Consider the following 22164-nt stretch of genomic DNA (forward strand, 5'->3'; position numbering starts at 1 on the left):
TGTTTGTACTATCAGGCATCAGTTTCATTCAGCTCAAGTTGGCCCTTTTTCCTGTGTGCTCTAAACACAAGCGTTTGAGGTCAATCAAGCATACAGCAAAATGAAACTTTTAAACATGATAACCGAGTTTGTCTATACTCTATCAGTCTTTATTTGAAAGAATCATCAATCCTCTCCAAAATGCCATTAAATTACAAAATTGATGCCACCACAATGGGTTGGTTGTTTGTGTGTGTGTGTGTGTGTGTGTGTGTGTGTGTGTGTGTGTGGAGTGGGGGGCAGAATAGAGCTGTTTTTATTTTATGTTGTGGTTTATTTTGCCTCTAGAGAATTGCCTACACATTTCTGGGGACAGAAAGCTTTCCAAAGAAATGGAAAAGAAAATGAAAATGTTGCAGACATCAGTCCTTATTCAGCCCGTAATGTAAAGAAAGAACAGTGCTTGCTCCATATGAGAAATTACTACTGTCATACATCATCACTGCTGGTGAGGTTTTCCAGTAGTTATCGGTACAGTGGTTAAAACTTGGTTTTGGAAAACAAATGTCTGGATGCGTTCAAAGACCCAGAGAAAGATCAGGAGAATGCTGACATATTGGATCCAGGCAAACTTGATGGTTTCCCAGAAGCCAGGATAATAGGTGATGGCAAACAAGTCAAAGAAGAAATGATTTTGCGGAAGTTCATAATAATAATAAGCCAAACATTTATGATTAATAAATTTTACATGCATAGTGGAAAAAAAGAAGGCAAAACAATATTTTCACCCTTCCTGATTCCTTTTCTTTTTCAAATACGTCACGTTTGTGACGATTCTTTCTCATTGTTGTGGAGTCATTTTCATCAACTCCTCCTCGCAGAATTGTTTTAACACCGTCCTATTGGAACATTTTCAATCATTAAACTGCCCGGATAAGGTATTTGCACTCCAAATTCTTTGTGTTTGTTTGTTTTTGAACCATTTAGAAGTGTAATGGTGCTTCAGGTCATTGTCCTGCTACCAATAAATACTGGGACGTGAGGGAACCAAGTGTTAATGAGTTTGGTGCAATAATCTGAAAAATCTAAGTTAGATAAGTGTGCAAAAATGATCAGAAACCATAAAGGGGGAAAATCAGCTCTCCCTCTCAATATTTTAACTAACCACATTTCATTTTAACGGCCTGCATAAAAAAATCAATTCAAAACTTTGATCAAGTATATTTATGAAAGGATATCTAATGACCTCCACAGGGTAGTGAATTTCTGCAATTAGCTGGAAAGGAGAACGAGCAGCCCGTCCAGTAGTCCACACCGGTATGGGACAGGAAAGTACAGTGGTCACTGAAATACAAAAGTAGAGTTAAGGGAAAAAAAAAAAGAAACATCTAAATTTTCATACAATGCAGTGGATACAAAAAGTCTACATATCCATTTAAAAGCCATGTTTGTATTTGGGCCTGATTCAATCAGCAGATATTAGTTCTTAAATCAGATGATTTATATTGGTGATTTATTTATTTTTTACACATTACAATGCAACACAAAGATACTGAACTCCCCGCTCAAAAAAAAAAAAAAAGTAGCTGATTTTCCTCTGTGCTGTAAAATTAAATACTAATCGCAATACTGTCCAATGTTCTGCCTGTAAATCACCTTTATTGGAAGCACTAAGGGACCAAAACAAAAAAAAATCAACTTATTTTGTTAATTATATATATATTTTTATCAATAGGCCAAATAATCAGTTAGCGGAATCGGTTCATCCAATTATTTTTGTCAGCATTTGGAAAACGTCTAAATCCAAGATTCATATTTTGCATGAGACAGCAATAAATGTCGAGCAAAAATTTGAGCTTACAGTTGCGTTCCTGGTAGCGCCTCACTATGTTGTCGAGATCATAAGCACTTGCAAAAGGACTGGAGCCGTCAATCACAGAAACCTTGAATGAAAAGATGACACATGGAAAACAAAATCAGAGTGGAATTTATCTAATTATTCCTTAGATTCACAAACTGGAGTGAACAATGTCAACTAAATGAGTCCACAATATTATGAATCCGCGTGACTCCCAAACATTGGTGCTGTCAACCAAATTCAAATTGATATCGCGATGTAGGAGAATGCCATTTTCCAAATTGCAAAGGTTGCAATGTTGCCATGTTAGCCTGTACATCTGTGGAACGTTCCAAACAGATGTTTCATGTGCATTCCTCAAATTTCTGTCTTTTTGTCACCTGCCCCCGCTTGTTTGGAACATGTTTGGAAAGTTAATGATTATTTGAAGTTTGAACATTAAATATCTTGTCTTTGTAGTGTATTCAATTCAATGTAGGTTGAGTATGATTTGAAAATCAATGTATTCTGTTTTTCTTTATATTTAACTTCAATGGAATTGGTAGTGTAATTTCTTTTCAAATGTTGTCTCATTTTTGGCATTTTCCAGAGGTCCTGTTTTATCTAAGCAGCTTTTCATCTGATTTACATTTTCAAAAAAATTCAATTCCAAAGTGCCAGTATCTCAACGTGCCAGCACCCCAATGTTGCCAGGGCTGCACGGGCCCTTTATACTGTAGCTGCTCGCAGCTCTACTTATTATCATTTTTTAATTTGATTTTTTCCTGACAAAAGCTAATCCCATTTTTGGGGACCTAAACATGCACGAAAACTCTCCAAATTTTGCGCACTCATCGGACCTGGTGAAAATTTTGATACTGTATTAAAAAGTCATTACAAAAAGGTGAAAACAAAATGGGTCTCTAGCGCCACCTACAGTGGAAAAATAAAAACCAGTCTCGGTACATTTGACCTAGGCCTATGAAAATTGGCAAACACGTGTAGCATCTCGAGACATACAAAAAAGGCCATTGCAGCCATGGTCTGAAATGTACAGGAAGTGAGCTATTTGTGAATGTCCAATTTTGGTCCATTTTTGCACATTTACAGGGGTCATACTTTTGCACCCTGGTCCGAGAGGATTAATTCAAATGATATTAAAAAAAAGTTTGCGTTTAACATTTCTCTTGTCACAAAGGAGTAAATGCTCAATAAGTCCCTGTACATGCTCCAAAGAAATCCCAACTTCATTTGCATATAAATAGTCACACCCTGAAGGCATCCATATGATAATAATGCGCCATCTAGTGACAACTGGAAATGTCTACCTTTTTTTTTTTTAAAACCTCTTAATAGACTGCATGGAGCCCGTTGTATGAATCCACCTGTAATTTTGTAAGAAAACCCTCAAGAAGATCATGCTTGATGCTGAATATTGTCACTTTTCGGTGAAGAAGTGACCATTATGGTGCAGCAAAATCTGATGATTCACTGTGACAAATGCGGCTGTAACTTGACCTCGATGATCCCATCTTCTCCAAATTTCACTTATTTGATGAAAGCCCATGCCTGAAGAATTCTACAAACTTATTTTTCATTGTATCGGCACCGCCTCTTCCTGGCTATAGGAAATATGTTTTTTTTTTTCCTCCTCATGGGACAACCACAACTACTTCATATTTGCTCGGAAGACTGTTGAGAACTTCATGATGATGCAATACGAAAACAACAGTACTTTTAAGGGTCTGAACCAGGGGTCGGTAACCCAAAATGTTGAAAGAGCCATTTCGGAGCAAAAAAAACAAAAACCAAATGTGTCTATAGCCACAAAAAATTAAAAGTCTGATATAAGCGTTATAATGAAGGCAACACATGCCATATGTATCGCCTACTCGATAGCCTACTATCAAAATGAAAGTTGGCTACTGAAGTGTGTATTCTGCCCATATTTAGTCATGCTTGTCTAACTTTCTCATGTCTGCAGTGAAATTCTGTTTTGTAGCCAGATGTGTCCTTGAAGCACACCACCTCATCAGTTAGGCATCGGAATGCGCCAGTTGATGTCAGCTAAGAATCTGTTCAGGAGAAACGAAAGTCCTGATGCCGCACCATAAGTTTCGATACCGCCCTTCTGATGATATAAATATGTTGTGAATCCTTTGTTTCTTTGCACTCGTGATCCACAGCCTTTGTCTGTAAACCAAGGGTGCCCGGAGTATTCTGCAAATAAAACTTTCGAAGGTATTATTTGCAGAGTACTCCTTCATGATTACCGTATTTTCACGACTATAAGGCGGCATTAAAAGTCTTACATTTTCTCCAAAATGGACAGGACGCCTTATAATGCGGTGCGTGTTATGTATGCGCCGAGTTCCAAAGCCTGACTGAGAGCACTTCTGGACGACACGCTGTTTATACAGAGAAAAGGCGGACGTGAGTGACGACAGGCATGCGGAAGTCCGCCAATGAGTGAAGGGTGGGCGCGTAAGAGGACGCTAAACACACGACCCTAGCAGGTACCAGTCGCGTGAGTACATTGTAAAATGGCTAAATAAAGTACAACCGAACTCAGTTTTGCTTCCGTTGCCTTTTTAAAAACGTGTTTTTAGCGTGTGTCCGTATGTCTTAGCTGCTACCGTATGCTTTAAGCTAACATACCTGGTATGTTTTAGCGTTAATGCATGCTTCCGAATGCTTCAATCTAACGTGTTTTTAGCGTGCGTGCATGCATGCCGTATGTTTAAGCTGGCGAATGTTTTACCATGCCTGGCTGCGCCCAATAATACAGTGCGTTTTGTGTATGTCAAAAATACAGAAATAGCACCCGTTACTGAGACTGCACCCAACAATACGGTGCGCCGAATGGTCGTGAATTACGTAAATGTTTTTTTTTCCCTGCAGTGCATCTGCAGAGCACGGGTGCCCAACCTTTTTTGACAGAAGATCTACTTTTCGATCAACCAACCTCCCGCAATCGACCCGTTAACGCACGTGCGCATACGCATGCACTTACACACACATGCCATCATGAGCAACAGCCATAACGGCCACTAAGATGAACGAGGCATGGGACGCACTTTTGCAGCGTGTTAACTATCACAGCTCACGTGTACTGTTTAAAAATGCTTCTCTTGGCCCTTCAGATTCCCATTCTTTGCCAGTACACTGGGTGAATTGGAGATGAAACGCTGTTTTTTTTTTCTACAACAGCCATCTGACTGACATCCCGCCATGCAAATAGAAACGTGTGTGTGTGTGTGTGTGTGTGTGTGTGTGTGTGTGTGTGTGTGTGTCTCGCAGGCTATGATGCAATTCCTCATTGAAAAAAAAATGTTGAAATTTAATATTCATTTTATACATTTTTACAGCATTGGAAAACGTTTAGAATGTGAGTCATGAATTTCCTTTTACAGAAACCATATTAAAACAAAAAATATATTTCCCTCTCCCATCTTTTTCAATTTTAAACATTTTTGAAAAAGCTCCAGGGAGCCATTAGGGCAGCGCTAAAGAGTCGCACGCGGCTCCAGAGCCAACCCCTGGTCTAAACATCCATCCATTGTCACAGCAACATGCTGTTTGCCAAGAAAATAACACTACTTTTCATGGTAGGTAGGTAGGTAGGTAGGTAAGTAAGTAAGTAAGTAAGTAAGTAAGTAAATTTCTTAAGTGATCCCTCTACTTACGAAATTAATTGGTTCTGGAAGAAATTTCTTAACGAGAAAATTTTGTATCGAGACGCATTTTCCATGCAAATGCCCCCAATTCGTTCCAAGCACCCCCAAAATTCAGACATGTTTCCGAAAGCATAAAATGCATCAAAATATGTAACAAATACATGTTAAAGTTCGATCATTGCACAATAAATGAGAGTTGTGCATAATGTAAAACGAAGAATAAAGAATAAAAATGATGGTCATTTAATTTTTAACTGCGTCCTCATTGTTTGTTTTTGTCCTCTTTAGTTCATGTTCTCTCTCACATATGCAAATATTTTTATTTTGCCAACTGCTATTGACATGGCGATGCACTGCTTGCCAAGATAACTGAGGCTGATTTTGATGGCCTTAACATTTATGAAAACAAACTCTGCACATGCATTACACCGAGCAAAATAATAAATATATGAGATCATTGTAAATATAGGAGATCACTGTGTGATTTTAAAAAATGGCTTAGTTGTACCCCCTATAAATTCTTAATGAAACAGCTCCAGTCGAACAATTTATCAAGATACATATGCGTCCAACTTTTGGTGTAATTGCCCAAAACCTACCAAAAACTTGACTCTAAACTCAACAAGTAGTTCATCATTTTTATTTTATTTTGCCTGCTATTTTATCAAACTAGTTTTTAATTTGATGGTCTTCATTTAAAAAAAATGCACTTCGTCTGCCCCAGTATCATGGCAATTAAATGCGAAAGAACAAATTTAGGTCGTCTCTTTGTGATATTAAGATTGATTTGATGAACTGAAATCCTTGTGTGTGATGAATATGCAAAGAACACAGTAATCAGGAAGGGGGCAAATATTTTTTCATAGCACCATAACTTTGCCTGCATGCCAGAGAAAGAAGGCCCATCCGCTCTGAGGCAACCAGAAATTGGCCACTATGTTAACGCCTGTTCTTTTGTTTTGTTTGTTTGTTTTTCCCCAAAATGACAGAATTCCGTTGTGGTGACCGTCCCTGAGCACCTTATTAAAAATAAATAAATAATAATAATAAAGAAAGAAATAAAAAAATAAATAAATGAAATGAAAATGTACCATTGTGACAGTGTCAGTCATTATGCTCACATTGTAAATGTTGAACAGACCACGGTGTGGCAAGGGCGTTCTCTGCTGCAGCCTCAGGTCTCCACTGATGAAAAGCTTGGCGCCAGGGACCGGAGAGGAATGCTGCATGTAGGCTAGGCTCTGCATCACCACTGTTGACTTTGTCTAACCAACACACACCGAGTATGAACTGTTTGTCATGCACATAAAGGGCCAGCATCAAGTTACATTGCAGCTATAATAAAACTCTTGTGGGGATTTAATGATTAAAGGCTACATGTTAACCTTTTGTTTCTACCTGTACCAATAACTTTGTACTTATCCAAACCAATTATTTATACTACAAATATATCTGTTGTGGCATCTTAAAAGAAATAAAAAATTCAAGCCCGCTTGCGACTAATTTAACAAGGTAGGGAGTGTGCGTTTTCCATGTTATTTGTTTATGTGTCTATTTATGCTGATATCGGAGCGATGAATGTAACGTCATTTTCCCAATATCAGACAGATAATTATCAGTCCTATGGTTGTTGTGCATGTGTAATTAAGAAAAAAAATACATAAAACTCAATCCCAATACTTTCTGAACTCAAGGTGAGTTCACCTGTTATAGTTATGGCACAAATTGTGTACTCTACATGCTGCTAAATTATTTTAGTACATGTTCAATTATTTTCCTGTTTGGTTGTAACATAAGACATACAAAGAGCTGGTAGCTGAATATCAGTAGCAGCTGGACACTGTACACATTTTCCTCATCCTTCAGTGGTAACTGCATTTGAAAAATCAGACGGTCCAACTTCCCATCCTGGTTTTGGTCCTCTTCCCTCACCTGAGGATTGTATTAGTGAAAAATTATTACAATTGAAAACAATTCTAACTATTGAATATTTGCAGAGGTTTTTGAGACCAATATCCTACAGAGACAGCGGGGATTCTCAGTTTTTCTCCAAGCATGTTGTTCAGATGGGGAAAGGTGCTCCACGCCACATGATCACCATTTGCTCCGGTTGCAACCACCAGCAGCGTCTCATACTGGAATCGAACTACTGCTTGTTCTTCATACGTGTTCCTTTGAATCCAGAAACCTAGAGTACGATAAAACCTACTCGTTTAAACCCACTAGGAGTCAGTTTGACGCCAACACTGCAACAGTTCAATTTAATTGACGTAACTTTACAATACCTTGGCTCCTGAAAGCCACCAGCAGCGGTGAGATGTAAGTGAGGCACACGACAACGACGAGAAATACAGTCGCGCTCGTGCAAACACTTGCTTTGTACCGAATCAAAACGGGATGAGAGTAAACTTCATAAAAAGCCATCCTACCAATTTTAGCGTTCGTTCACGTCTGTTGGAAATGACTCTGTTGTGTACCTGCAACAAGCTAATTTCATTTGATAATGTCTGTTCAATAATGTTGATTCAAATTTGCAAAGTAGCTAATCAAGTGCATACTACCGGAGAACAAATGATACTGACGTCATCCCAAAACGCTTAAACACTCGTTCGACCTCTGCAAGTAAAGTATATTATGAAGCAATGTTCATCGTGTGCGTCGCGCCATCTTTAAAGTTAACTCTAATGTATTATGTTGCTGCGGTGATCTTTCTTTTATTTTACTGGCTGATGACATCACTTTGGTGCATACTGCCATCTACTGTACAGGAGTGTGCAAAGGGACTTGGCAGGCTCAAAGCCATCTGCAGTTTCAGGACTAAGGAAACGGTGGAATTTTTTAAAAATTACATTTAATATGTACAAAACATATTGGCATAATACATTGTTAATATTATATGACAGAAATAGTAACAGACAAGCCTCAAGAGATCATCACAAAACAACATTCATCTAGAACAGGGGTGCCCATTACGTCGATCCTGATCTACCGGTAGATCTAGGACCAGGGGCGTCACTAGGTTTCAAGAACAAGGGGGGCTTAGCCCCAAGGGGAACACAGCCCCTTTAGGGGGGTCCGGGGGCATGCCCCCCCGGGAGAATTTTTTCTACATTCTGTTAAAAATCCATCAATTCCGTGCACTTTGAGAGCAAAATGAAGAGGCTATGAAGAACTACACACATCACATTCGTATACTCTTTACTATGATGGGGCTTCCTCCCCTGGACTTTAACTGGACTAGATAATAGAAATTATGAAGAGTTCAAAAGTTCAATCTTGGTTGTTCAAGGGAATTAGAAGGATGCCCGATAACATAACCTATATGACAGTAGGCCTATATTCCTCTCTACCAAAATGTATTAATATATGCTTAGCCCCCAGAAGACTATGTATTTTGAGATGTCTGCCGTGATATGCAATTTAAGTTACTACAATGAGATGCAAAAGCTTCATCACTTTGGAAAAACACAAGTTTGCTGCTTAATACTTACTGTAAGCTCCGATTGCATTTTGGGAACAGCCTTGCAAGTAAAATTAGCCTTGAGATCTGATAGACTCACCTGTCCAGCAGAGCTCCCCCCGGCTCACTCTCTGTGCGTCTTTAGCCTGATTCCTATCAAATAAATAAATTGATTTTATATTTATTTATTTATTTTATATAGGCCAAAATCTCAATAGGTGTTGCCTCAAAGAGTTGGTGTAATGATTATTTATGTATTTAATTATAAAATGTTGCTTAATTTTTATTAAGCACCACCTTAATTTATCCAAAAGTGAACACTTGTTACAGTGCAGTTTCTGCTGTTACTGGAGATATTTTAGCGGACTATAGTCACTAGTTTTACCAGCATGGATGCATTGAATACTTAATTTACCTTTCTAAAAAACTGTCGAATATCCATGCTGTCGACTCAACCTGACTTTCGGCAATGAACTGTCTGTTGTTGCGTTAGCATTTGATGTGGCGATGGTGACAGACACGTCAAATGCTAACGCAACACCTGTTGCGTTCAGGAATCCTGGGAGATTAATATTACAATAATGGCAGGTTATCGAAATATAATTTAAAATGGCCACATTACATTGAATTTGATGCAATATATTAGCAAAAGTACAGGAAAAATAAATAATACTTTTTTTTAAATAATGCAATGAAATTATTTAGGGGGGCTAAAGACATTTTTAGGGAGGCTGAAGCCTCCCTAAAATAGGCCTAATGACGCCCATGTCTAGGACTCGTCCCAATTAGATCCGAAAGGTGTAGAGGAGAAAAAAAAAAAAACATAACATTTGTGTCTTTGTACATGTTCGTAATATATTTTTGTGTTAATGCACACTGCACCCTAATCATCCAATCAGTCTCATTTTCCCAAAGAAAGATTTTAAAAATAAAGCATATAAATCTTTAAACTACGGTGGCGCGTGACGACGTCACCGGAAGTTGTTAACGCTCAATTGCAGCTTGTGATCAGAGCTGTTGCGCTATATCTTTGATCGTCATTATTCTCGTTCAGAGTTTGCTTCGTGTACAATTCACCGAGGGCACGGGCAAAGAAGAGGAATCTAGAGGGCTAAGGGAAGCACTTTAAAACGGTACGTGTGAGCTACCATAGTCAACAGGGTGCAAAAGTGCATCGCTTGGTTCCGTGTCTGGCTTCTCATCATGCCGCGCGTGCGTGCGTGGTGCGTGCGTGCGTGTGTGTGTGTGTGTGTGTGTGTGTGTGTGTGTGAGTGCGCGTGCGCGGTAAGGGGCGATCCGGGGAGGTTGGTTGAACGAAAAGTCGATCTTCGGTCCAAAAAGTCGGTCTAGAACTATATTATAATCGTCACCAAAAATAAGGTTTGTTGTGCCCAAAAATGTTTCCAAGAATTAAAAAGAATTAAAACGTCTTCATTTGCTTCAAAGACACAAATGATCGAATAATGGGTCCTTATGGATGGATAGAATTTTCCCAGGAAAGCTCTTCAAAAGTATTGCCACACCTGCCGATCTGTTTGTACCGTGACTAAACACAAGTTTCATCTCCCCACTAATTCAACCAGAATTTTTCATCTGTCATTTGAATGTGTTTCTTGCAGGGGAACACATAGTGCTTTTTCATTTTTGCAAAATAGAAATGTTGACTTTCTTTTAATAGAATCTCTGAGACCACAAGCATGAAGACAAATAAAAGCAAACTTTGAACTAAAAAAAACTGAGCACTGTAGTATTGCCCCTACATAATACTATTAAATATGATAAGATTTGTAATACAAAGTATCAAATGAACATGTAAACGTATACGTCAATAAGATCGATGCAGATAAGTAAATGCTAAGAGATCAAATGCAAATTTAGATACACATTAACCGAACACATAACCTTCAAATTTAGATTTTTAGAAAATTGACCAAACTCTCACTGAACTGCATTGGATGGATGTACATCAAACCCTATCGTCATGTACATTCGCAAATGAAAATTGCTAACACATGAACAGTTGCTCGGGTAATATTTAGCGACCTACCAATCAAACTTGCTAAACTGCTCAGGCTGATTGATAAGAATTTTACATTTTGCCCCCATGAGAAGAGATAAAATAATAAAATACTTAAAGTTGGTACGAGGACAGAGAGTAAGATAGCGACCTGTGAAATTATATAATATATGTGTTGCCAGTGTCACTGATCGCACACTAGCCTGACTCGTGTGCGGACAACGTGGTATTGGTTCCCACTCAGTGACGGTGTGGATGCAGGTGTGAATGGTTGTTTGTTTCAATATGTCCTCTGCGACTAACTGCCAACCAGTTCAGGGTGTAGTCCGCCTTTCACCCGAAATTAACTGAGATAGGCTTCAGCACGCGCTGCAACCCTCTTGAGGATAAGCGGTGTTTAAAATGGATTGATGGATGGTGTTGCCACAGTGACTATATATTCCCAAAATATTTTTTCGTTTTGCTGACTCTCACTCAAATGCGCCTACTCTAATTCCTGCAATAAACACAAATATAAATCCCTTTTTGACACTGCTTATTTAGCAAAGAACAACCTCAAGTTGGTCGTAGCAGTGAGAGGAAATGCATTGTTCCACAAGATGCTTAGGAATGCTGCTTCGCAAAAAATGCGGCAGAAGCCAAAATTGATTTGTGAACTTTCTTGGCTGCTCACTTTGACTATTACACCAAAATAACGCCACAAGCTTGCACCAGCAAACAAATGGGCTTCATATGCCACTGCCGTAAATGTAACAGAGCTCCTATTCAGTATTTGAACGCGCATACTATCAACGTCACGCAAAGAAAAGGAAAAAAACAAACCCAGACAAACTAATTTCAGATTTTTTTATTACTATTATTTGTGATTACATTGCATACTGTTTCTTCTTATAAAGTCTAAAATACATTGCATTTGACCGTTTGCTCAGATGCAATTAATCCTCTTGTGACATTCTATCTTGATTGTCTTGAGCACAACCTGGCAGAGACATTTACCTTCACCTCTGAAGCATTGTTTCGTAAAGTGGATTCCAGGGGTGTCAAACTCATTTATGGCGCAGGCCACATTTTAGTTAGCGTTTTACTTGGAGGGCTTTTATGACTGAAACCATATAAAGAAGTCAAGAATAACTGTTGATTCAACTATTGTTTAAGTTACTATCATGAGGGGTTTGGTAACAAGAAAATTCTTAGAATATATCTCTTACTCATTATATAGGAGAATTTAAAATTTTGGTTGACATTTTAGAAAGGACCATGGAAGTTGACATGTTTGAGCTGCTTTCGCGGGCCACATAAAATGATGTGGTGGGCCAGATCTGGCCCCCAGGCCTTGGGTTTGACACCTGTGGTATAGTCAGTCATTTTCAAATAGAGGATAAACTGTTTTTAATATTGTTCATAATGTACACAAATATAATCTGTACAGAAAAACAATAGATAACCTAGATACGCAAAGGATAGCACTGCTTGATGAAGAATGACGAAAACCATACAACAAATTACAGTACAGAAACTCAGAAAAAGAATCATAAAAACAGACGTTTAAACATTTTTTGCTTCAGTTGCTGAGGAGTAGCATTCTGTCAGGGTAGGCAATGGCAAAGTCCTCGTACAATTTGACAGGCACAGATTCTAAAGAACAGTATGGGAGCAGAGTCACCCGGGCAACAGCGTTTAGAAACAGAACAGTTGTACACATTTTTTTTTTCTGCGTTGCATTGTGAGTACATACTACAGTGTCTATATTGAAACAAATCAAGATAATTCAGAAAGAGATCTGAAATAATCCTCAAATTGCGGACGGGTGGGGTATTGGGATGAGCAAAAACAATAGAAACTTTGGGTTACTTCATAAGAATACAGTTTTTTCAACGGGTGATTGTATAAACAGATTAGTTGTTGGTAGTTATGCATTGGTCTGCGTCAGAATCGTTTTATGACTTTCAAAATATGCGAACATTCGACATTTTAAGTTATATCTACAAAATATATATTAAATTAATTTTAATTTTTACACTATGTTAGTGTAATCAGGAAATGTAAATTGCATCAACTGGGGAAAAAAAGGTCATAGGGAAACAAAATATTAGCTGCTGACATCTGGCATCTTCCTCATGCATTTAAAAATGCAGAGTGATTCAAAGAATAATTCAATTCATTTGCTATGAGTATGTTTGGAAGTTAAAATTTTAAAAAACTATTTAAACCTGGGACAAAATTATCAGTTTGTCAAAAGTGAGCTCACTTTGGATCATGGGACAAAAAAAAAAAAAAAACCACTGTTATCAACACACAAATTGTTCATACGTCTGTACATAACATTTTTGACCTGACTACAAAAAATCTCAGTGGTGGCATACTGCTCAATACAATGAAGACACATTACGGCACTGCATAGAAAAGTAGCACCAATTTTTAGGTGAGATGAGTTCTATTGAGGGGAGTTTCAATATATGACACTTGAATATTTGCTGTCTTTCAAATATTCTTTCGAAAATCATCAAAATCAGGATGTACAGCAGAAGTGTGACCTTCTTTCGAGAACATTTCTGTTTTTTAGCTCAGCCAAGATCTCCTGGTTCCCCCTCAAGTCATCTGGCGCCCCTCAGGAGGTGCACCACATGCTTTGAAAACATCCACATTTATATTTGGCCAATCATGTTTTGAGAGATGTTAAAGGTTGGCTGCTCAGCAACTTTTCAATCAGTGACAACCACATCACTATTCTCAATCCCAATGAACACTCAGAACATCAGAGGTCGGGGGTCGGCAACCCGCGGCTCGAGCCGCATGCGGCTCTTTAGCGCCGCTCTAGTGGCTCCCTGGAGCTTTTCCAAAAATGTTTGAAAATGGTAAAAGATGGGGGAGGGAAATATATATATATATATATATATATATATATTATTTTTTTTAATATGGTTTCTGTAGGAGGACAAACATGACACAAACATTCTTAATGGTCTCCAATGCTGTAAAAATGTGTCAAATATATGTTAAATTGAAACCTTTCTGTCAACCAAGATTTGCGTCATAGCCTGAGACACACGTTTCTATTAGCGGGGTGGGATGCCAGTCAGGTGGCTGTTGTTAACCCCCCCGTATTCTCTCCCCCCAAAAAAACGCCGTTTCATGTACAATTCCCTGAGGGTACTGGCAAAGAATGGGAATATGGAGTGCCGAGAGAAGCATTTGAAAACGGGACACATGAGCTACGATAGTTAACATGCTGCAAAAGTGCATCCCAATCATGTCTCGACGAAGGCAGGGAGTGATTTTCACAAACTCATGTCGACTTTATTTTTCTGTTTCATTCATTTTAGGGGCCGTTGTGGTTGTTGCTCACAATGGCTGGTTGATCAAAAAGTAGATTTTGGGATAAAAAAGGTCGGGCCCCTGCTCTACTGGATGACTGCAGGGAAAAAAACATTGAATCGTGAAGGCTCATTGTGTATTTGTAGCCAACGTAGTCATTTTGATGGTAGACTAATATAGCTCATATAGATACATACAGCGTGTGCTGCCTTCATTATAAGGCTTGAAATTTTTTGCAGCTCCAGATATATTTGGGGTTTCTTTTTGGTTCAAAATGGCTTTTTCAACATTTTGGGTTGCTGACCCGAGTTAGGTGATGATGCCTCTATGACATCTGCCATTGAAAACGAATCCATCAAGCTCTGGATCCAGAATTGGAGGGACAAGGCCATTAAGAAAGATGGAAGATGGAATTATTAGCAACAGAGAATTGTTTGCCATGAATAACTCAAATAATGAAACCAAACGAGTGCCTCTGATCTACAGTATTGTTTCTGTATAAAAACCTGAGGAAATAGCTTATGAAATAAAAGTTAGACAAAAGTATTAATAAGTATAGACATGGGAAAAAAAGGTTGGTCCACCTGTGTTAAAAGTAACTTGAAGCTGATGAAAGTAATAAGACTTAAAAAAAAAGAAAATTAAATTAACCAGTGATCATCAGACAGTGCTTTTGATTTGTGGTTCAACCAAATTCTTTGAAACAAAAAACCTAAAGAGACAGGTCTGGACAAAAACGATGGTGCCTTAAACTTAATGTTTTGTTCCAAAACCTTTTGATGCAATCACTGCAATCCAACAATTTTTGTAACTTTCTGCTAAGACTTGTGCACCTCTCAGCAGGTGTTGTGGATCACTCTTGATGAGCAAACTGCTCCAGTTGTCTCAGGTTTGAAGAGTCCTTTCTCCAGATGGCATGTTTCAACTCCTTCGACAGATGTTTGCTCATGAAGTGTGGGCCAAAATACCTTCTACTGGGGGTAGAAATCTCATTTGGAAATTACAAAAATCATTTGATTGCGGCTTCAAAAGCTTGGGCAACAGAATGTTAAGTTCAAGATACAGGTATCCCTTGCTACATCGCGCTTCATTTATCGCGGCTTCACTACATCGCATTTTTTTTCTGTATTCAGAAAAAAATGCCAAATGACTCAGAGGTTTTGTACATGACTGTACGCATGACTGGTTCCTGGCGCGACGTCGACCAACAACAGCACAAGTGGATTTATTTCGTGAGCTGATTGGCTGCGCATCTTCGGAGCCCGGCCCATCACCTTCCCGTGTGTCTCATCATGCTGTTGACTCTCTGATCCGTGTCTCGTCACTCTCTGATCAGTGTCTTGTCACGCTGCACCATCATTTTTGTGCAGGCGTGTTTCTTGAGCTTTTTTAGTACAATAATTCTGTCGAACCACAATTCAAAATCAATATCTGATTTTCGCTGGTTAATTTTCATGAATTTTTTATATATTACATTTGTCTTGTTAGATTCCAGTTATTTCTGTGACACTGTGGGTTTTTCCTTTCGTTAACAGTGGGGTACCCAATTTACCCAATTCTATCCATGAGGGAATGAAATATTGAGTAACAATGAATGAAAGGAGGAGGACTCGAAATTTCAAGTATGAACATGAGTGTGAATGGTTTGTGTCTTTGCGTTTGGCTGGCGATCAGTTCAGAGTACCCTGCTTCTTGCCCAAGGTCAGCTAGGATCGGCTCCAGCTCACCTGACACCGTCTTGGTGTGAAGCCATACAGAAAATGGATGGATGCAAGTAAAGGAGGTAATACATGGTCATACAAACAAACATCATAATAAGCTCACGTCAAATTCGACGCAAGAAAGTCGTAATAAGAACCAAACTAATAAAAACATCATTTGAATGCCACAATAAAAGTAATACTGTTGGTGCGAGTTTTAAAGCGTTATCAAGCAACCGCCCCACCACCTTACACATATTGTTCGTGAAATAAAAAAGTGACTAAACTACAAGACAGCATGGACATGTGCAAGAAGCCAGAAGCATGAGGAAGACAAACACACACCAACACATATCTTTGCTTTGATTGCATACGGTAAGTCTCTACAGGCGTAACTGCATACTGATTCTAACAGTCTAGTCACTTTCTGATCAAAACAAAAAAACTTTCATCAAACAAATGAAAAGGACACACTGGAAGGCTGCTCTGAAATGCGAGCCAATTATGAATACATTATTTAGTGGTTACTCATCAGGCCTCCACTGTTCATTGATTGTCTAAAATGCTTCAGATGAGGTCAGAAAACTATTCACCTCATGTTGGGTCATTCTCTCCTGTTTGCGTGCAAGTCTGTTATTAGGCACCTGAACTTACGCACTTTCCATCAACACAGATTCTCCTGCCCACATTTCAGACAACACACTCACGTGGGAAAACTGGGGACGAATGCGGCACCGCCAAAGCGGTGTGATTCAATGACAGCTGAGGCTGCGTGGAAACCCTGAATGTGTAATTTTCCTCCGATTTGAGAATGTCATTGAAATCTGTGACACACAAAAGGACATTTCCAATGTGAAAAGATCTTTTAGTGAACGCGTATTCAGCCAGTCAGGACGTGTGGACCGTTCCAATGACACTCTGCTTGGAAGGAGAGGATGTTTTTTTTTTTGTTTGTTTTTTTTTAATTCTGTATATGATCATTCTAATAAAACTATTTACTGAAGTAATTTAATTCATGTTATGCTTATGAATCAATGCATGTTTAAGATATCCTTTATTTTTCCCACACTGGGGAAATTTACAGTCTACAGCAGCAAAATTGTCCAAAGATTTTTACGCGGAAGGAATATGGAAGCTTGTGCACAGTGCTGGGAGACAATGTTGCGGCAATGTTCCTGCCGTACTCCAGATCAGCGGTCTCCAACCTTTTTTGAGACACAGACCGGTTTCACTTAGATATATTTAGACATCTTTCGATATATAGACAATGAAATCAAAAGTGTTGTGAGTGACTGGCTGAGATATCAGTCCAAAGATTTTTACGCGGAGGGAATATGGAAGCTTTTGCACAGTGCTGGGAGACAATAATGTTGAATATTATTCTAAAAAAGTAAGCTTCTATCTGTATTAGAAGTGCTGATATTGAAAAATTCACCTTATTTTTTGAGTGACCCTCATTCATTCATTTTCCGAACCGCTTTATCCTCACGAGGGTTGCGGGGGGTGCTGGAGCCTATCCCAGCTGTCTTCGGGCAATAGGCGGGGGACACCCTGAACCGGTTGCCAGCCAATCACAGGGCACAAAGAAACGAACAACCATCCATGCTCACACTCACACCTAGGGACGATTTAGAGTGTTCAATCAGCCTGCCAAGCATGTTTTTGGAATGTGGGAGGAAACCGGAGGACCCGGAGAAAACCCATACAAGCACGGGGAGAACATGCAAACTCCACACAGGAAGGCCGGAGCTGGAATTGAACCCGGTACCTCTGCACTGTGAAGTCGACATGCTAACCGCTCGACTACCGAGCCGCCAGTGACCCTCATATATTTAGTAATTTGATCCTATGCAAGTTGATCAACTCAAAATATTTCTATGGTCTGTCTGAGCAGCAACACCCAGTGGCTGAGGATCCCTGCTCAACATGATTTCAGTCATGAGCACTGGTTGGGGGTGGAGGGTGGGGTGGTCTGTTTGGAGAGCTGAGCCTTCACATCATCATACAGTAGATATATGCCAAACGTTGGCATTACTGCATGAGACTGCAATATGAAATAGAAAGAAACAATAGAAAATGAGAAAAAAATTCCATCAAACCTTTCAAAAAACTGTAAGCAAATTTAATGAAAACGCACGAAATGTGATTCGTGCTGTTTCCATTTGTTTCTGTGTTGCGACTATTGAGAAGAGAGGAGACTACTCCATGAGATGACGTCCGACCGAGTGTAGCTCTGCCACAGGCCACTTGGCTGACTGTCAACAAAAATGATCATGGAAAGATTGCTGCTCGAGTTTTTGCGGTTTGGATGAACTCTGTTCACAATTGTGTACAAGTATGTTCTACAGACTCTGAAGTGTGTAAAAGTGCAAAAAGTGCTTAAGTTGAGTAGTGAATACACACAAAGTCAGATTTTAGAGGAAATGCCCACATTTTAGAGTGCTCCAACCAGAGTGCGGACAATATTTGGCTGGAGGGTTGCATGAAGGGCAGACATTAGTCAATGGGAGAATCTGCGTAGTCTAAAAAGTGTGCAATCGTGTGCCTTTTTGCTCTCATGATCATGGGAGACTATAGCCCAGACTGTCCAAATCAGGGGTCTCGAAGTCTGGTCTCAGGGAGCGCCTATCCAGCCTGTTTTTTTGTTTCCCAAGCCACCAGATTCAGCAAGCTTTGTTCCCTCATTTGAATCATGTCTGTCAGAGCTCGGGAAACACCAAAAACAGGGCTTCCGAGGACCGGACTTGGAGACCCATGGGCTCAAATAATCACTAAACAAACACTGGAATGATTAAAAAAAAAAAATACCACTTTAAGACTCGATCTAGCAATAAAGCTGTTGTGGGAAAGAAAGAAGAAAATTGAAGTGAAGGCACATTTTTATAAGAGGAGAGAGTGATGATGGGATTTATGCCTGCGATGTCAGGTCCAAAGGTTCTGTGAAGCTGTGAAGATTTGGAAGGATATCACCATCCAGGGAAATTTGTCCAAGGTGTGTCGGGCTCTTTGGTGAAAAGTTCTCTCACGTTGATGTGACTTTATGTGAGCAGACCCATACGAGTGAGCTTGGCTGAAAGGAAAGCATGGAGGACAAACACAACTGGCTTTGGACCAGAGTGGAGGTCAAATACCTTAATCGAAGAAAAGGACAGAAAATGGGAGAAAGGTTACTAGCAGTTGATTGTGGATTAATCACATTTTAAAACAGGTTGAGTCAAAATAAACTAGTTTGCTACAACCAACTTCCTGTTGTCTCCTTATGTAAAAGCCGTGTTCTGACTAATACTATGACGGGAGCCAGAAATTTGTGCACACATGACTGCCGCGATTCCTTAACGACTGCGGCACTGTTGAGACACGATGGAAACTCACAAAATGCTAATGGAGAAAAACATTTTAATTTGTATTGTCTGCCATCCATCCATTTTCTTGCACTCATCCGGGGTCGGGTCATGGGGGCAGTTGTTCCAGGGGCATCCCAAGGCGTTCCCAAGGCTAGCCGGGAAACAGTCTTTCCAGCGTGTCCTTGGTCAGCCCAGAGGCCTTCTCCTCATGGGATGTGCTCGGAACACCTCACCAAGGAGGTGTCCAGGAGGCATTTGAACCAAAGCCACCTCTCAACTGGCTCACTCGCTGTGGAGGAGCAGCGGCTTGACTATTGAGTCCCCTCCTATTTCTATGGAAGAGCCCACAGACCCAATGGGGGAAATTCATTTCTGCTGTTGTATCCATTCTTTCAGTCATGACCCACAGCTCCTGACCTTAGTTGAGGGAGGTAAATTGAAAGCTTCATCTTATGGCTCAAGTCCCTTTTCATCACGGACACCCATTTCGATGACGGAGGATAGATAATGAGACGTTTTTTAAAAAGGACAGACAAAGCAAGGACGGAAGTGGGCCAGATAAGAAAGCTGGCCCTGCTGCATGCCTCTCGGTCCCGTCCGACACCGAGTGTGTGTGTGTGTGTGTGTGTGTGTGTGTGTGTGTGTGTGTGTGTGTGTTACCTTATTCGGTTTATTCATGCGCATGAGTGTGACGAAATACGTTCGTTTTTGACGCTGACGGAGGTGGCCATTTCAAGCTACTCGAGCGAAATGGGCTCAGGACAAAAATTGCTTTGAAACGCTTCAAATGTGCCACACATCATCGAACTGCGCATTCTGCATTGGGAACACGCCAGTGGAGCACAGGGAGCCACGGGTGGACTTATTTATTAAATACAGCACTCCACTTGTTTGCTCTGCTGCTGTGGAGAGGGTTTTTTTCAACAACCGATGATTCTTTTGCCAAAGAGGAGTGCCCTGGCCACTGCCTGCTTGGACAAGCTGGTCTTCCTCAAGGGGAACATGTCCCAATTGGGGTAACCCACCAACAAGGGGTAGTTTGAGGAGACGCAAGGGGCCGAACACAAGGGAGAAAAAGGCTATATATTTTTTTGTATGTTAAGCTGTTCACGGTGTTCATAATTTATAGTTTTTGTGTGCACATTTTGAGCATGATGTCTCTGATCCACTGGAGAAACGACACTTTGATTGTCTCCTCTTCATCTAGAACTACTTCAAACAACAAAGCGTATGCAGGAAAAGTGCATAAGATTGCAAGACTGTCCGTGTTTTATATGTGTTGCGTTATATTATTTTGTTATTTAATGTTAACTGTTTATGTTATGTTTTTGTTAAGAAACCTGCAATGGGACTACATCTGAAAAGTCCAGCGCATTTACACTGTTTATTCTTGTGTTGATTAATGTGCACTGTCCCAATGAAATAAATAAATGAATAAATAATGGCCTCCCGGACATTTCCATTGTGTTAATAATGATTTACTGAGTGAGTTGCAACTTGCAAGTATGCCTTTTTGCTCATTGCTTATTGAATTATTATACATATTTTTTGTATTACTTGCATTATCAGATAAGAAAATCGGGCGGCCCGGTGATCCAGTGGTTAGCGCGTTGACCTCACAGTGCAGAGGTACCGGGTTCAATTCCAGCTCCGGCCTCCACGTGTGGGTTTGCATGTTCTCCCCGGGCCTGCGTGGGTTTTCTCAGGGTACTCCAGTTTCCTCCCACATTCCAAAAAACATGTATGGCAGGCTGATTGAACACTCCAAATTGGCCCTAGGTGTGAGTGTGAGCGCGAGTGGTTGTTCATCTCTGTGTGCCCTGCGACTGGCCTGCACTCGGTTCAGGGTGTCCCCCGCCTACTGCCAGAAGACAGCTAGGATAGGCTCCAGCACCCCCCGTGACCCTTGTGAGGAGAACGCGGATTGGAAAATGGTTGGATGGATAAGACAATCAACAACAGTTTCTAATTTTCAACGCTGACCTGGAATAAAGCATTCGGTTTCAAGAAATTTAAGTGCCTTGACTTTTCTTGGGCAACTCGTACTCCCCACAGCGACTAGGATAAATAATTTTAATTTGATTATAGGTTTGGAAATAATAACATGTTAAGATTACTCATTCCTCTGAAAAAGACATGTTGGTAACTGGCATCACAGGTCAAAATTTACCATTTCTCCCTCAGGACCCCCAAAATCAAGGTAAAGGTGGCGTATTCCATCATCAGCAGACATTTTCAGTTTTTCATAAGGGTATCGGAACAGCACAGCGCCACTGGCTGGTTCGGCTGGCTCCTTCATCACAGTGAAGCCTTTCTCATAGTGCAGTGTCAGCCGGACATCTTGTCTGTTCAATGTGCATCCTGCGGGGGAAGCATGCAATAGTGACAATTAGTGGATTTTAGTGAGTGGAAAGGTGAGCGAGATGTATGTAACTTGCAGTTTTTCTTCCATATATCTTGCAGAGATGAAAGTGGACTTTTCTGAAAATTCCGGAAAAAATAAATAAATAAATAAACGTGTGTGTGTGTGTGTGTGTGTGTGTGTGTGTGTGTGTGTGTGTGTGTGTGTGTGCGCGTGTGTGCGCGTGTGTGCGCGCGTGCGCACGCACTTGGCCGATCAAGCATGAATTAGTTTACACAAAACGCTATTCAAATATCGACATTCAATGATTAATCTTCCTTTTGTGTGCACACGTGTACCCTTTGTGGCTTCCGTTCGGGCCGAAATTTCGAAATCTCCAAGATATGGCGAGGCCACGAGAATGCGAGGCGAGGGTATTACTGTTGTGGCGACTCCACTCAAGCTAAGCGAGCCTCAGCCGTAGATGGTCCGGT

General features: G+C 40.2%; 2 protein-coding genes and 1 long non-coding RNA gene across 3 annotated transcripts in view; 1 reads left to right on the top strand and 2 right to left on the bottom strand.

Moving 5' to 3' along the window:
• Positions 1 to 8209, bottom strand: tmem231 (transmembrane protein 231). Its single transcript, XM_019865305.1, has 7 exons — positions 7779 to 8209; positions 7515 to 7681; positions 7297 to 7425; positions 6615 to 6758; positions 1841 to 1922; positions 1218 to 1323; positions 1 to 641 (listed from the first exon to the last, which is right to left on the bottom strand). The coding sequence occupies exons 1-7, from the start codon at positions 7915 to 7917 to the stop codon at positions 479 to 481; spliced, it is 930 nt and encodes a 309-aa protein (XP_019720864.1). The 5' UTR covers positions 7918 to 8209; the 3' UTR covers positions 1 to 478.
• An 8878-nt stretch (positions 8210 to 17087) lies between these two features.
• LOC109513076 (uncharacterized) lies at positions 17088 to 17983 on the top strand. The gene is made up of 2 exons (XR_002167655.1): positions 17088 to 17432; positions 17804 to 17983. It is a non-coding gene; the product is annotated as an uncharacterized LOC109513076 (long non-coding RNA).
• Positions 17984 to 18622: 639 nt separating this feature from the next.
• Positions 18623 to 22164, bottom strand: part of sntb2 (syntrophin, beta 2) — a 47634-nt gene continuing 44092 nt past the window's right edge. Inside the window, exons 6-7 of the mRNA XM_019865285.1 lie at positions 21500 to 21690; positions 18623 to 19116 (exon numbers count right to left, since the gene is read on the bottom strand). Of these exons, the coding sequence (XP_019720844.1) occupies positions 19024 to 19116; positions 21500 to 21690 (284 nt within the window). The 3' untranslated portion in view covers positions 18623 to 19023. The remainder of the gene's footprint in view (positions 19117 to 21499; positions 21691 to 22164) is intronic.

Source organism: Hippocampus comes, unplaced genomic scaffold (assembly GCF_001891065.2).
Source record: "Hippocampus comes isolate QL1 unplaced genomic scaffold, H_comes_QL1_v1.1 scaffold180, whole genome shotgun sequence".
NCBI classification, from domain to species: Eukaryota; Metazoa; Chordata; class Actinopteri; order Syngnathiformes; family Syngnathidae; genus Hippocampus; species Hippocampus comes.

Excerpts from the sequence above, each read along its gene's own strand:
- tmem231 (XM_019865305.1), bottom strand. The coding sequence starts at position 7,917 with ATGGCTTTTTATGAAGTTTACTCTCATCCCGTTTTGATTCGGTACAAA. Across the intron at positions 6,759-7,296 it reads TATTCAGCTACCAGCTCTTT|ACAAAGTCAACAGTGGTGAT; the intron begins GTATGTCTTATG and ends TGTGTTGGTTAG. Across the intron at positions 1,324-1,840 it reads GCGCTACCAGGAACGCAACT|TGACCACTGTACTTTCCTGT; the intron begins GTAAGCTCAAAT and ends TTTGTATTTCAG.